Source organism: Procambarus clarkii, chromosome 47 (genome assembly GCF_040958095.1).
Source record: "Procambarus clarkii isolate CNS0578487 chromosome 47, FALCON_Pclarkii_2.0, whole genome shotgun sequence".
NCBI lineage: Eukaryota > Metazoa > Arthropoda > Malacostraca > Decapoda > Cambaridae > Procambarus > Procambarus clarkii.
The window spans coordinates 19,258,807-19,276,291 of NC_091196.1; the positions used below are offsets into that span (position 1 = coordinate 19,258,807).

General features: G+C 46.4%; 1 protein-coding gene across 13 annotated transcripts in view; it reads right to left on the bottom strand.

Moving 5' to 3' along the window:
- The window catches only part of Rgl (Ral guanine nucleotide dissociation stimulator-like), a 144,394-nt gene that overhangs the window by 37,772 nt on the left and 89,137 nt on the right, over positions 1-17,485 (bottom strand). Inside the window, exon 1 of one of the 13 annotated variants that reach the window (XM_045749770.2) lies at positions 17,254-17,316. The exons of the other annotated variants lie outside the window; for them this stretch is intronic. Within the exon in view, the coding sequence (XP_045605726.1) occupies positions 17,254-17,301 (48 nt within the window). The 5' untranslated portion in view covers positions 17,302-17,316. Of the gene's footprint in view, positions 1-17,253; positions 17,317-17,485 lie in introns of those variants that run through there. 13 annotated transcript variants of the gene reach the window in all.

Below are 17,485 nucleotides of genomic sequence, written 5' to 3' on the forward strand. Positions count from 1 at the left end.
GTATAGCACTTGGAAGGAGTCGGGATAAGGATTTCGGATAAGACAAGGGTGGAAAGGAAGTGCGCCCAACCACTTTGACAGTCGGGGATTCTTCCCCACTGGAGAGGGTAAGCTTGTTGTTGTTGTTTAAGATTCGCTACTTGGAACACAAAGTTCCAAGTAGCACGGGCTATGGTGAGCCCGCGGGTAAGCTTTTGTATCAAATGGACTGTATAAGGATTTACAAGAAGAAAGTCATGTCTGACAACTTAATCAAGTACTATGACAAGGTTGCTAAAATAAGACAGGAGAAAAAGATTGCTGGGTAGACCGTACTTTCTTAGACTGTCAAGAAGCATTTGATAGTGTTCCTAGTGAAAGGCTGCGGTGTACAAGATGGGGATAAATGGGAACACTTTACTAGAACACTTATTATTATGAGAGAGAGAGAGAGAGAGAGAGAGAGAGAGAGAGAGAGAGAGAGAGAGAGAGAGAGAGAGAGAGAGAGAGAGAGAGAGAGAGAGAGAGAGAGACAGGCAGACAGACAGAGGCAGACAGACAGAGGCAGACAGAGAGACAGACAGACAGACAGACAGAGACAGACAGACAGAGACAGACAGACAGACAGATCGTGCATGTCAATGTCTGCAGACGACACAGTTATTGAGGACCGTAACAACCGAAGAGGAATACAAGGAGACTTTGCCAAACTCCAGAAGGGAACAAACAAATGGTTGCTAGAATTCAATCCCAGAAAGTGTAAGACAATGAAGATGGGCACGACAAGAGACTAGGGCAGTATCTACACCATAAAGACAAGGCAACTACACGAATCAAAAAGATAAAAAGATTTGGGAGGTGGATAAAATTTCCACACTAACACACACACACAGGATAACATCAGGAGCATATGAGACGCTGACAAACATTAGACCTGATTGATTGATGAAGATTAAGCCACCCAAGAGATGGCACAGGCATGAATAACCCTAAGTTTTTTCATTTTTATTTTTTTGAGTGAATGTGATACTATTGTTTTTTTTCTGTTATAAGGTATACCTAAACAGCCTACTCCTGTCCGCTTTAAGATATACTGTATACCCCAGAATGACAGCAGACACTACCACCAACCTTGACAAGTGTTGATAAACAATTGACAGACATGCGTTACTCCGTCAACAGCTGAGACTTGACTAGTGGCACCCACCTCCCCCCCCCCACAGCCCAGGTTTCACTAGTGACCCCCCCCCTTCCCCCCCAAAAAAAAAAATACTAGAGAATGAATAAAAACAGAAAGAACAGTTTACATACCAGCCGTGAATATGTTAGAAAACAAAGAAGGTATATATCCCAGTCCTAATAAGTCAGGTATGGACGTACTAAAGACAGGGTACTATACCCACTTACCTCACAGCTCCAGGGGCACACACACACACACACACACACACACACACACACACACACACACACACACACACACACACACACACACACACGCACACACACACACACACACACACACCAATATAATCCACGAGCCCCTCGAGTGCATGTAAGTTTATTGAGATGATAAAATACATCCCAAAAGGATAGAGTGGCTTAGGCCGTTTCTATCCCTCCTTGGCGAGGGTGCGGGGGGCGGGGGGCTGAGGGCAGAAGGTAGGATAGGAGGGGGCTGCGCTCCCTGGGGCCCAGGAGTTAAGAGGCCTGGCCACCTTCCAACACCTGGTTGCTAAGACTTATATTCGTATAATTAGAGCCAAGGGTACACCACCCCCTGCTCCCGTGTGGGGGCTTGACAGCCTTCTGGCCTTGGGGGAATTGACTGCCAAATATCGTAAGCACCACCACCACCACCACCATCCCCCATCCCCCCAGCAGGAGGCCAGTGCCCTTGGACACGGGGGGGGGGGCACCGTGACCCCCTGGACACAAGAGGAATTCAAAACAAAAAGCAATTAGCCTCTCAGTAAGCTAGGCAGTCCTTATATGTTCAAAGGTACTCAGGGAACACATACCTCGTAGTTTCGAGGGTATGTGTAGCCCCCGTTGTTAGTGTGGTGGCTCAAATTGGCTTTGTTATGAGCTTGGAGATTGACACGGTAAGTCGTTAGCAAGGAGCCATCTTAGTCTTGACCTGAGATTTAATGGTGATGGTTGTACTAGGGTACTGAGCCTGGCAGCGCCCTCTACCGCCCTCCCACAGTCACTAAACTTTATTACTATTATTATGCAGCGTTCCAGGATAAACTGATAACAGCAGAATGTTACGGGGCTACTCATGCCCGTGCCACCTCTTGCGGTGGCTTAACCTTCATCAGTGAGGGAGAATGTTTGTGGTTAATGGACAATAAACGTCAGTAGATTTCTCCTTGACTTAGTAGTCCTCCTTTGTACAGTCTTACGCATGTATACTTTAACTCTACACTAGTATACATCGGGGGGGTATACCTGGGGGTGGCCCCGACCACCCCCCCCCCTTTACCTAACGAACATGTTGTGTTGTCTATATAAGAACATAAGAACATAAGAACAAAGGTAACTGCAGAAGGCCTGTTGGCCCATACGAGGCAGCTCCTATTTATAACCACCCAATCCCACTCATATACTTGTCCAACCCGCGCTTGAAACAATCGAGGGACCCCACCTCCACAATGTTACGCGGCAATTGGTTCCACAAATCAACAACCCTGTTACTGAACCAGTATTTACCCAAGTCTTTCCTAAATCTAAACTTATCCAATTTATACCCATTGTTTCGTGTTCTGTCCTGTGTTGATACTTTTAATACCCTATTAATATCCCCCCGGTTATGTCCATTCATCCACTTGTAAACCTCTATCATGTCACCCCTAACTCTTCGCCTTTCCAGTGAATGCAACTTAAGCTTTGTTAATCTTTCTTCATATGAAAGATTTCTAATTTGGGGAATTAACTTAGTCATCCTACGCTGGACACGTTCAAGTGAATTTATATACATTCTATAATATGGCGACCAAAACTGAACTGCATAATCTAAATGGGGCCTAACTAGAGCAAGATATAGCTTGAGAACCACACCAGGTGTCTTGTTACTAACGCTGCGATTAATAAATCCAAGTGTCCGATTTGCCTTATTACGAACATTTATGCATTGATCCTTTTGTTTTAAATTCTTACTAATCATAACTCCCAGATCCCTTTCGCAATCCGACTTCGCAATCACAACACCATCTAGCTCGTATCTTGTAACTCTATCATCATTACCTAACCTCAGAACTTTACATTTATCAGCATTAAACTGCATCTGCCAATCCTTTGACCATTTCAATACCCTATCTAGATCAACTTGAAGTGATAGTGAGTCCTCCTCCGAATTAATTTCCCTACCGATTTTCGTATCATCGGCAAATTTGCAAATGTTGCTACTCAAACCTGAATCTAAATCATTTATATATATTATAAACAACAGAGGTCCCAGGACAGAGCCTTGAGGCACTCCACTTACAACATTTTCCCACTCTGACTTGATTCCATTTATACTAACTCTCTGTTTCCTTTGGTATAGCCATGCCCTAATCCAGCTTAATATAGCACCCCCAATACCATGAGACTCTATCTTTTTAATCAGTCTTTCATGTGGCACTGTATCAAAAGCTTTGCTAAAGTCAAGGTATACAACATCGCAATCCTTACCACTATCAACTGCCTCAACAATGCTAGAATAAAAAGATAACAAATTTGTTAAACATGAACGGCCATTTATAAAACCATGTTGCGACTCAATTATTAATTTATGTTTTTCAAGATGAAGACGAATTTTATTTGCTATTATAGATTCGAGTAACTTTCCCACAATAGACGTTAGGCTAATTGGTCGATAGTTAGACGCAAGTGATCTATCTCCTTTCTTAAAAACTGGTATCACATTAGCAACTTTCCAAAACTCTGGCACTCTGCCTGACTCTATTGATTTATTAAATATGGTTGACAGTGGGTCACAAAGCTCCTCTTTGCATTCTTTAAGCACCCTAGCAAACACTTCATCCGGCCCTGGGGATTTGTTTGGTTTGAGTTTTACTATTTGTTTAAGAACATCCTCCCTGGTAACTGCTAAACTCGTCAACCTGTCCTCGTCCCCACCCACATAGACTTGTTCGGCTGAAGGCATATTGTTAAGTTCCTCTTTAGTAAATACAGATACAAAATATTTATTAAAAATACTACTCATCTCTTCATCACTATCTGTTATTTGACCAGTCTCAGTTTTTAATGGACCTATCCTTTCCCTAGTCTTAGTACGATATAACTGAAAAAACCCTTTAGGATTTGTCTTTGCTTGCCCTGCTATGCGAACTTCATAGTTTCTTTTTGCTTTCCTTATCTCTTTTTTAACATTTCTAACCAGTTGTACGGATTCCTGTTCTAAAGTGATCTCCCCATTTTTAATCCTTTTGTACCAAGCTCTCTTTTTACCTATAAGGTTCTTCAAATTCTTTGTTATCCACTTTGGGTCATTAGTATACGATCTATTCAATTTGTATGGTACACTACGTTCCTGTGCTTTGTTTAGAATATTCTTAAATAAGTTATATATTGAATCCACATCGAAATCCCCATTTAAGTCACCTATCGCTGGGTTCATGTCTCGCTCCAAGACCGGCCCACACCCCATACCCAAGCCTTTCCAATCAATTTGACCCAAAAAATTTCTTAGGCTATTAAAATCAGCTTTTCGAAAATCTGGCACTTTAACAGAATTTTCTCCTACTGGTCTATTCCATTCTATGCTAAATCTGATTTCTTTGTGATCACTGCTCCCTAGCTCACTCCCTATTTCGATGTCATTAATTTGCGTTTCCCTGTTAGTTAACACTAAATCTAAAATATTATTTTCCCGTGTTGGTTCCTTAATGTGTTGCGTAAGAAAGCAATCGTCAATTAATTCTAGAAAATCTTCTGCTTCACTATTCCCTGTTTTGTTCAACCAGTTTATTCCGCTAAAATTAAAGTCACCCATGACATAAATACTGTTAGATCTAGATGCTGTAGATATTTCATCCCATAGGTGCTTTGCTTCCATTCTGTCTAAATTTGGTGGCCTATATATTACTCCTATTATAATATTATTAGCTTTTTCGTTTAATTCAATCCAAATAGTTTCTGTGTGTGGCTCTGTTTTGATTCCCTCTTTGAGACTACATTTCAAATTGTCCCTAACATATATGGCTACTCCACCTCCTCGTCTAATATATCTATCTGTGTGAAATAGTTTAAATCCATATATTTGATATTCAGCTAATAGTTCTCTATTTTCTACATTCATCCACGTTTCGGTAAGTGCAATAATATCTATTTTTTCTGTGCAGACAAGAGCATTTAATTCGTTAATTTTATTTCTTAGACTTCTACTGTTAGTGTAATATACCCTAAGTGAATTGTTATTTTGCGGACCTTCTCTTTCCCTGGTCGTTTTGCCAATTCCTTTCTCCCACAAACACATACTTTTATTACCTCCTTCCTCCAAATCAATTCCCATACCTCTATCTACTAACAGTTTAAACCCAAACAAACACCTCTAACCACTTCTTCTAGCGAGTTCGCAACAGCAACAACCCCAGCTCTCGATATAGGGAGCACGAGGTGTGACGTCACTATGACCTCACTGTTGTGACGTGACCCCTCAAGGGTGACCCTCAAGGGTGATCTCTCAAGGGTGATCCCTCAAGGGTGAATTTCAAGGGTGACCCTCAAGGATGATCTCTCAAGGGTGACCCTCAAGGGTAATCTCTCAAGGGTGACCCCTCAAGGGTGACCCCTCAAGGGTAACCCCTCAAGGGTGACCCTCAAGGGTGACCCTGGCGAGGGCTGGGGTCCTCAGCCCCTCCCCATGACCCCATGGATGGACTTGAGGGGGAAAGTACGTATACACAACTTTATTATCAACTCCCCGTTATCAATTCTCTGTTATCAACGCTGTTATCAACGCTGTTATCAACGCTCAGTTAGTACAGTTATCAACGCCCCGCTTGACAACGACCGTCTCGGTTCCCAGGCGTGTGAGTGTGAGTGTCTTACTGACGTGTGGTGATCGAACTCGGGTCCGCTGACGATGCAGTTGCAATGTCAAGCTGTCGCAGCATCAGCAGCAACAGAAACCACAACAATAGCAGAGCAGAAGCAGCATCAGCACCACACACACACACACACACACACACACACACACACACACACACACACACACACACACACACACACACACACACACACACACACACACACACACAGCCCGATAGGCTCAGGAATTTGTACACCTGTTGATTGACGGTTGAGAGGCGAGACCAAAGAGCCAGAGCTCAACCCCCGCAAACACAACTAGGTGAGTAACTAGGTGAGTACACACACACACACACACACACACACACACACACACACACACACACACACACACACACACACACACACCTCACTGAGGGTCAGTAATCACGTGTCGTCCTTCTGTCCACTTACTGTCACTTGGTGGTAAACACACCAGTGACAGACCCGCCTCAAGCGGCCTCAGGTAGTTCCTGGTGCCTCCATCCTCCTAGCTACTTCCCCTAGCTGGTTCCTGGTGCCTCCATCCTCCTAGCTACTTCCCCTAGCTAGTTCCTGGTGCCTCCATCCTCCTAGCTACTTCCCCTAGCTGGTTCCTGGTGTCTCCATCCTCCTAGCTACTTCCCCTAGCTAGTTCCTGGTGCCTCCATCCTCCTAGCTACTTCCCCTAGCTAGTTCCTGGTGCCTCCATCCTCCTAGCTACTTCCCCTAGCTAGTTCCTGGTGCCTCCACACCCCCCCCCACCCAAACAACCACTTCCCTCTACATAAGCGCTCAAAGGTCGCTTATACAACTTGGTCATTCACGCCACAATAACATGGTGTCGCAGCTGTTCAGACTCTTCTTCCAAACACCACCTTTACGCGTCACTTTGTGTTTTCTGCCAATACCAGGCCCTTCCCGCCAAACACACACCGAAACTACGACGTTGGTACAACGTTCGAACAAGTTTTAACACCTCCTAACCAGTTATAACAACCAATATAGCAAGTTGTAACAACGTTCTAATACGTCATAAACACGTTAAGCCAAGATGTAACAACTTTATTACAAGTTATAACAAGCGGAAAATAGTGACAGTTACGGTTTGTGTTTCCATGGAATTGTAACCTACAGGGAGACATTACCCCCATAACGTCTGTGCTTCTTAGTTAATCGTGAACAAATCTTCAGGTTATCTTGAGATGATTTCGGGGCTTTAGTGTCCCCGCGGCCCGGTCCTCGACCAGGCCTCCACCCCCAGGAAGCAGCCCGTGACAGCTGACTAACTCCCAGGTACCTATTTACTGCTAGGTAACAGGGGCATTCAGGGTGAAAGAAACTTTTGCCCATTTGTTTCTGCCACGTGCGGGAATCGAACCCGCGCCACAGAATTACGAGTCCTGCGCGCTATCCATACGGGCCGTGACGAGGATTCGAACTTACGTCCGAGAGGATCCCCAGACGCTGTTAGTTAATGTTGGTTAATGATTATTGCTGAGAGAGGAAATACAATATGACCTTCACGTGGATTTGAGGAGCCGGTGGCTGAGCGGACAGAACACTGGAAGCGTGATCCTGTGGTCCAGGGTTCGATTCCAGGCGCTGGCGAGAAACAATGGGCAGAGTTTCTGTCACCTTGATGCCCCTGTTACCTAGCAGTAAATAGGTACCTGGGAGTTAGTCAGCTGTCACGGGCTGCTTCCTTGGGGTGGAGGCGTGGTCGAGGACCGGGCCGCGGGGACACTAAGCCCCGAAATCCTCAAGATAACCACCTGAGCCAGTAGTTGTTGGTGTTGCTAGTCTACAGTGCTTTCTTAAAGTCAATTATACTCATTATTGGGTATTATTGGTGTGCTTACCTGCGCTCATGTGTGTGTGTGTGTGTTTACTTGTGCTTGCCTGTGTTTAGTTGTGTCTACGGATGGGGGGGGGGGTATATCCAGCGCATGTATACATACATACACCAGGACCTGGTGTATGTATACCTCCCAACACTTGGATCATACTTACTTTGGACATAATAGATGTGGGATCACTGGATTGTTTCGAGCGTTGGTTAAACATATGCATGAATGAGTTTGGGTGGATACATATAGGGGTACTTCGTATAGGCCTTCTGTAGTGTCCTATACCCTTATATTCTTATACATGGATCACGTTTATACTCTGAAAACGTTCAAGGATAAACTCGAAGCAAAAATACTGAAGCACTTATCCAAACACTGGCTGGCTGGCTGGCTGGCTGGCTGGCTGGCTGGCTGACTGGCTGACTGGCTGGCTGGCTGACTGATTGGGTGGCTGGCTGGCTGACTGGCTGGCTGACTGGCTGGCTGTCTGGCTGGCTGGCTGGCTGATTGGCTGGCTGGCTGACTGATTGGCTGGCTGGCTGGCTGACTGGCTGGCTGGCTGGCTGGCTGGCTGATTGGCTGACTGATTGGCTGGCTGGCTGGCTGATTGGCTATCTGGCTGGCTGGCTGGCTGACTGACTGACTGACTGACTGACTGACTCACTCACTCACTCACTGACGTGTCTCTACCTCACACTAAACATTACCTCAAGGTCTCAATAGTTAACTGTGCCTCACTTCACAGTCAACTGGTTGAGCCGCGTTGGTCTACCAGTTCAATCCTGTTAGCCACGTGTCAGAGGGGGAGGGGGGGAGAGGGGGGAGGGGGGGGAGAGGGGGGAGGGGAGGGGGGATATTTACATTTAAGGAACACGAGGAATAATGAGGAAAAATTAAAAAAAAAGATGGAAAACGCGTAATGGTAAAAGGAATTGTTGCCTCAGACGACAATGACTACTACTACTTAGTACTTCTACTACTTACTACCTCTACTTCTTACTACTTCTACTACTTACTACCTCTACTACTTACTACTTCTACTTCTACTACTTACTACTTCTACTACTTACTACTTCTACTACTTACTACTTCTACTACTTACTACCTCTACTACTTACTACCTCTACTACTTACTACCTCTACTACTTACTACTTCTACTACTTACTACTTCTACTACTTACTACCTCTACTACTTACTACCTCTACTACTTACTACCTCTACTACTTACTACTTCTACTACTTACTACTTCTACTACTTACTACTTCTACTACTTACTACCTCTACTTCTACTACTACTAGTGATACACTTGTAGCACATTGTCAAGGGCCTCTTAGCTAGGCTACAAGTTATTAATGCTGTCCCAGGAGATCCCAGCATACCCTAGGAGATCCCAGCAGACCTCCAGGAGATCCCAGCAGACCCCAGGAGATCCCAGCAGCCCCCAGCAGATCCCAGCAGACCCCAGCAGATCCCAGGAGATCCCAGCAGACCCCAGCAGATCCCAGGAGACCCCAGGAGATCCCAGCAGACCTCAGGAGATCCTAGCAGACCCCAGGAGATCCCAACAGACCTCCAGGAGATCCCAACAGACCTCCAGGAGATCCCAGCAGACCTCCAGGAGATCCCAACAGACCTCCAGGAGATCCCAACAGACCTCCAGGAGATCCCAGCAGACCTCCAGGAGATCCCAGCAGACCCCAGGAGAACCCAACAGCCCCCAGGAGATCCCAACAGACCTCCAGGAGATCCCAGGAGATCCCAGCAGACCCCAGCAGTCCCCAGGAGATCCCAGCGGACCCCAGGAGATCCCAGCAGATCCCAGCAGACCCCAGCAGTCCCCAGGAGATCCCAGCAGTTCCCAGGAGATCCCAGCAGACCTCCAGGAGATCCCAGCAGCCCCCAGGATCAACACCAGACGAAGGACAACACCTCCTGCCTCACAGAAGGATAATTGTGCTGATTACTGACGAACTTGGGAACGTCCGCATCACCTTGGGGCGCCCTAACCTACACCAGCAAGGTTGACGCAACCCGTTGTTCAATGTTGTTTAAGATTCGCTACCCTGGAACTACGAGTTCCAAGCAGCACGGGCTATGGTGAGCCCGTGTAACACAAGTCGTTCAAGAGCTGAATGATACTAAGATCCCGATTTTGCCGGGTGGTTCCTCACATCACAGGAAAGGTGGGGGGGGGGGGGGGTGTGTGGAGTCTGTTTTAGGCAGATCTCTAGCGTTCACACTGGCAAGATCTCTAGCGTTCACACTAGCAAGATCTCTAGCGTTCACACTGGCAAGATCTCTAGCGTTCACACTGGCAAGATCTCCGGCGTTCACACTAGCAAGATCTCTAGCGTTCACACTAGCAAGATCTCTAGCGTTCACACTAGCAAGATCTCTAGCGTTCACACTAGCAAGATCTCCGGCGTTCACACTAGCAAGATCTCTAGCGTTCACACTAGCAAGATCTCCGGCGTTCATTATGAGGATATTCTCAAGAACACGAGAATGAACAAATTGCAGAACTTCAGGTTCACCTCTGACTAGCAGGCCTTGAGGGGGGGTGGGGGGCAGGGGGGGCAGGGGGGAGGGGGGGCACGGGGGGCAGGGGGGGGGTAGGTCCCATGGCTGCATATTCAGTACTGCTGGAATGTTCAATTGCATTTAAGGGTCGTATAAGAACGTTAGAATGAGGGTCATTGAAGAAGGCCTATTGGTCGATACGAGGCAGCTCTTGTTTATATCTACCCAATCGCGTTCGTATACATGTCTAACCTACGCTTGAAACAATCAAGGGGGGTTCCTGCTTCTATTATGTTAGGATAGAGGGGGATGTATTATGTGTGTGTACGCCTTATATAAGTCAGTTTATATGAGGTGTGCTATACCTTATATCTACAGAACTTACACGTAGAGTGCTCAGGATCGGGAGGGGTCCGAGTGAATGCGTGTGCACGCGCGTGCGTGTGAGTGAATGTACTCACCTAATTGTGCTTGCGGGGGGGGGGGTTGAGCTCTGGCTCTTTGGTCCCGCCTCTCAACCGTCAACGGGTGAGCGCAATGTGTGGGCGCGCGCGTACATGGGAGTGAATGAGAGTGAGTGAGTGAGTGAGTGAGAGTGTGAGTGAATGAGTGACGTGGCTGGGGAGAGCAGTACCCAAGCACCGGAAGTGAAGTAAGGAGGAACGGGGGGGGGGGAGGCACATAGATAACTCCGAAGAGGAAACTGAATTACTTTATCCGTAAATGTTTCAACATTTACAATTGGAGTTACTTTTACATTACAGTAAACTCACACTCAGACAGCATGTAATACCCGTAACATCTAAGAGGGAGGCATAATAACCAAAGATAACATTTTTTTTTTAGATTTTGCCCCGAGGGGCGAGTTTATTGGGCAGCGCCACTCATCCTGTGAGTGGACACACCGCCATAGTGACAGTATTGGGCAGCGCCACTCATCCTGTGAGTGGACACACCGCCATAGTGACAGTATTGGGCAGCGTCACTCATCCTGTGAGTGGACACACCGCCATAGTGACAGTATTGGGCAGCGCCACTCATCCTGTGAGTGGACACACCGCCATAGTGACAGTATTGGGCAGCGCCACTCATCCTGTGAGTGGACACACCGCCATAGTGACAGTATTGGGCAGCGCCACTCATCCTGTGAGTGGACACACCGCCATAGTGACAGTATTGGGCAGCGCCACTCATCCTGTGAGTGGACACACCGCCATAGTGACAGTATTGGGCAGCGCCACTCATCCTGTGAGTGGACACACCGCCATAGTGACAGTATTGGGCAGCGCCACTCATCCTGTGAGTGGACACACCGCCATAGTGACAGTACTGGGCAGCGTCACTCATCCTGTGTGTGGACACACCGCCATAGTGACAGTATTGGGCAGCGCCACTCGTCCTGTGAGTGGACACACCGCCATAGTGACAGTATTGGGCAGCGCCACTCGTCCTGTGAGTGGACACACCGCCATGGTGACAGTATTGGGCAGCGCCACTCATCCTATGAGTGGACACACCGCCATAGTGACAGTATTGGGCAGCACCACTCATCCTGTGAGTGGACACACCGCCATAGTGACAGTATTGGGCAGCGTCACTCATCCTGTGAGTGGACACACCGCCATAGTGACAGTATTGGGCAGCGCCATTCATCCTGTGAGTGGACACATCGCCATAGTGACAGTATTGGGCAGCGTCACTCATCCTGTGAGTGGACACACCGCCATAGTGACAGTATTGGGCAGCGCCACTCATCCTATGAGTGGACACACCGCCATAGTGACAGTATTGGGCAGCGTCACTCATCCTGTGAGTGGACACACCGCCATAGTGAGAGTATTGGGCAGCGCCACTCATCCTGTGAGTGGACATACCGCCATGAGAGAGAGAGAGAGAGAGAGAGAGAGAGAGAGAGAGAGAGAGAGAGAGAGAGAGAGAGAGAGAGAGAGAGAGAGAGAGAGAGAGAGAGAGAGAGAGACACACACACACACACACACACACACACACAATGTGTGTGGGGCAAGGGGCCTCGTAGCCTGGTGGATAGCGCGCAGGACTCGTAATTCTGTGGCGCGGGTTCGATTCCCGCACGAGGCAGAAACAAATGGGCAAAGTTTCTTTCACCCTAAGTGCCCCTGTTACCTAGCAGTAAATAGGTACCTGGGAGTTAGTCAGCTGTCACGGGCTGCTTCCTGGGGTGTGTGTGTGGTGTGGAAAAAAAAGTAGTTAGTAAACAGTTGATTGACAGTTGAGAGGCGGGCCGAAAGAGCGAAGCTCAACCCCCGCAAAAACACAACTAGTAAACACAACTAGTAAACACACACACACCGATTGACTGACTTCACAACCGCTAAGGACAGGTTGTACTACAAACAATAACCGCCTTACAGGTAAGCATTGTTACAATTATAACACAAATTCATACATAAAAAGCAAATTTAGTTTCGGGGATTCAAATGTAAAAGATACAATCAGCTTCAGGATCTTATACAAGCAACAAGACCGAACATAAATACGAGATTAAAATAAAAATAAAAACTGAATTTAATTTCACTCGTCAGGCTGCGAGCAGCCGCGTCTAACAGTCTGGTTGATCAGTCCAGCAACCAGGAGGCCTGGTCGACGACCGGGCCGCGGGGACGCTAAGCCCCGGAAGCACCTCAAGGTAAGGTAGGTAAGTCGCGTGGGGGAAGGAGGGGGGAGGGGGTCGTGTGTGTGGGGGGGAAGGGGGTCGTGTGTGTGGGGGGGGGGGAGGGTCGTGTGGGGGGGAAGGGGGTCGTGTGTGTGTGTGGGGGGAGGGTCGTGTGGGGGGGGGGGGGTAGTGTGGGCAGGGAAGGGTGAGGTAAGGGTACAGCTTCGGGTCTCCCCAGGGTCAACAAACGCGAAGTAAAATGACCTAGGGAACTAGTGCGCACTTAAAACAGTACACTACAACTCGGTGCAATACTGTATAATCAATTAAAATATAATTAAATACTGCGTAATACAACGTAAACAGTACAATTTAAACGGGTCAAAATGGCATTCCACCGTCGCACGGTAACCACATTATGTGTAAAAGAACATCCCTCAAGCACTGTTTATACACGACGGAGGTAAAATGTATGCATTTATGTATGTTGTTTGCGTTGTAAAAACGCTACGATGACCTGTCGTTACTTAATAAACCTTCTACAGAGCGTTCTCATAAACACAGACCAAAGTCCATTCCATGCACCGGCCAAACCCCAGCTGTTTATGAATGAAAAACGGTTTACACACGACTCACAACTGATGGCGTTCGAACATATCCGGAACAAGTGCTTCACTGACGAATTTTGTTCGAACCACAACGCTGTAAATGCTTCGCCCACGTACTACAAAATATAAATAATCACAACAGAACCTAAACACCCAACCTAACCTATGCCTATATATGCACAATATGCTATTATAATACTAATTTATATCTCAGAAAATTCCCATTCTGAATGAACAGCATATAAAAATTGATGAATGCGTCAGTGGGGTCGACCGCTGGATGGAATGGACTTGAGTCGAGGACGGGTTGAAATAATTCAGTGGTGCGCAGTATAGCCCCTGAGCCACAATGGCGATGCGCAGTAACACTATCCAGACACAGCGACATAACTCACGCAAAAACACACCATCCTCCCACTCCCCCCCCCCCCTCCCCATAGTGTACACAGCTCTACACCCACACGCTGTTTGCGGGCGGGTGTAGACCTGTGCTACATGACAACAAAAGACAGAAAATGTTGTAAACATGTTATATTGTTTTTTTTTGCAAAATTAACAAAATCAAATTCTATAATACTTTGGCCGTAACCAGCAAGTGTTGGGCTTGGAGTAACTAACGGGTGGGTGTCCGAGATCCGTGCCTGGTGCGGGGATTGTCAGCTGGTAAGGGGTGGATAGTGGGAGGAGGTGGATGGTGGTAGCAGGTGGATGGTGGTGGGAGGCGTTGTGGCTCGGGACTTTCCCTACAGGCCCCCCCCCCCTCACACGCAAACTGTTCTGTATTTCATGTCATACAATACACCAAAGGTAAGTACGATAGGAGAGAAAGAGACATATGGGGACTCAGTAAAATCCGCATAATTGCCATGAGCATGAGCCTGGACCCAGATTCACGAAGCAGTTACGCAAGCACTTACGAACGTGTACATCTTTCCTCAATTTTTGAAGCCTTTGGTAACATTTATTAAACAGTATACCAGCATGAAAACTTCCCAATCAACTGTTGTTATTGTTATAAACCGCCTCCTGGTGCTTCGGAGCTCATTAACTGTTTAAAAATTGTAAACAAAGCCGCTAAAGATTGAGAAAAGGTGTACAGGTTCGTAAGTGCTTGCGTAACTGCTTCGTGAATCTGGCCCCTGGTGTTGCAAGGGCTGACACTCAACACCTCCCAGTACTCACCCTCACCTGACGCCGTCACCACCTCATCAACTCACCTGGGGAAGATACAACACTGGTTAAATATTTACAGTTACAAATTACGGGCTCGCCATAGCCCGTGCTACATGGACATTTCGTTCTGAGTAGCTAAATCTAAAACAACAACAACAACATACTCTACAGTGAAAAACTATTCTGTCACTATGAGGCACAAGCTACATGAGTATGATGACACATGACACACATACATAAGCTGAGTATGATGACACATGACACACATACATAAGCTGAGTATGATGACACATGACACACATACATAAGCTGAGTATGATACATGACACACATACATAAGCTGAGTATGATGACACATGACACACATACATAAGCTGAGTATGATGACACATGACACACATACATAAGCTGAGTATGATGACACATGACACACATACAAAGCTGAGTATGATGACACATGACACACATACATAAGCTGAGTATGATGACACATGACACACATACAAAGCTGAGTATGATGACACATGACACACATACATAAGCTGAGTATGATGACACATGACACACATACATAAGCTGAGTATGATGACACATGACACACATACATAAGCTGAGTATGATGACACATGACACACATACATAAGCTGAGTATGATGACACATGACACACATACATAAGCTGAGTATGATGACACATGACACAGGAGGATAAAAGCTGGTAAAACATGACACAGGAGTGGGCAAGACAGGCAAGATTAAGTTGTACGATAGCATTGGTATCCCTGTTGTGATAACACTGGTATTCCTGTTGAGATAACATTTCTGTTGCTGATGCTTGGAGATATATATACTGCCATTTGCAGTATCAATGACCAGTCCTCTTGCTTCGAGACCCATACTAGCTGGTCGGTGTAATTACAGCTACCAAAATCTACCCCAAAGCTACTCAAATCTACCCCAAAGCTACTCAAATCTACCCCAAAGCTACTCAAATCTACCCCAAAGCTACTCAAAGCTACCCCAAAGCTACTCATAGCTACTCAAATCTACCGCAAAGCTACTCAAATCTACCCCAAAGCTACTCAAAGCTACCCCAAAGCTACTCAAAGCTACCCCAAAGCTACTCATAGCTACTCAAATCTACCCCAAAGCTACTCAAATCTACCCCAAAGCTACTCAAAGCTACCCCAAAGCTACTCAAAGCTACCCCAAAGCTACTCAAAGCTACCCCAAAGCTACTCATAGCTACTCAAATCTACCGCAAAGCTACTCAAATCTACCCCAAAGCTACTCAAATCTACCGCAAAGCTACTCAAAGCTACCCCAAAGCTACTCAAAGCTACCCCAAAGCTACTCAAAGCTACCCAAAGTTTCCTAACATTACGTGAGTAAAGAAGAACTATGATATATTTACTCGCTGTAATATTCGTTCTCAATGAACAACATCAAAGAACATATTTTTACTCTGAAAAATATAATTTTATAACGAAATTAAACTAAGTGACAGATGACACCACAAGAAGTCGACGATCCGAGCGACAATGTTATGGCTTTGGGTAATTAGACGGACCCATTAGGTCACCTAAGTGTAGGTAAATAGTTACCATTGACACTGGTCATCACAGAACAACACTTGTCACCTGCCTGTCGCCCAGGCTGTTCACGACTCCTATTTTGTTTTTGTTTTTACAGAGAAATTCCTGCGCGGGCCCCAAGCCTCTGGCTGGCCCACTAAGTGTTGCTTGTTTCTGTTTTACTGAGGCGGAGTATGAGTATTTATGACTCGTATGAATGCGTAAGATTTCTTCAGTAAGATTTTGCCCCGTGTGTTTAAAACAACTTCTCCTCCTGTTGATGTTTTCATCGCTACATCGCGTCAATGTGTGTTCTTTGTGGCGGGGCTCATTGAAACCATCCAGCAAGCAAGGCGACCAATTTTTTGCACGGTATGCAAATGCACTGATACCCTATCTCTACTTCAGTAGCAACATTACTGGTGTACAGAAGAAAGGCTCCACGACGATGCTTGTGAGACTTCTACCCTCCAACCCGTTCTCGCACTTTCTTATAGTCAATATTGACTTATTAAATAAGTGCATATGTGACATATATGTGAGTGTTGAAAGATGTAAATGTTTCGTAAGACCATGTGTATCCTCGCTTAGAACTTCTCTATCTACTAACATCTCTATTTTTAATTCGTTTATTCATTTCGTCAATTTTGTATTTTAATGCCACCTTTTTTTCAGATAAATCTCACCCCTAATATTATTTTTTTCTGGACCAATGAGAGATGGTGTCTAAGTATGCCTCCAGGTTGGCAGCCCGACCAACCAGGCTATTGGGACTTGCAGATAGCATGTCCAACATTGAGCTTCCTCGACCAGCAAATCACAACACCTTTCCTGAGGGAAATGAAGCACGTTTTGCGCACCTTAAGAAGATAACTTCTTAATTCATCCCTGAAGGTTAGCAGCACCATGAGGTCATGAGCACCAGGTGAGTGCCACAACCAGGTGAGTGCCACCACCAGATGAGTGCCACAACCAGGTGAGAAGAGACACGGCGCAGGACTGACGTATCGTCGCCTCTCTCCCAAATCAGGCACCTTCCTCGCCACCTGGCACCCCAGATAACCCCGCCGCTCACCGCAGATAGTGTGGCAC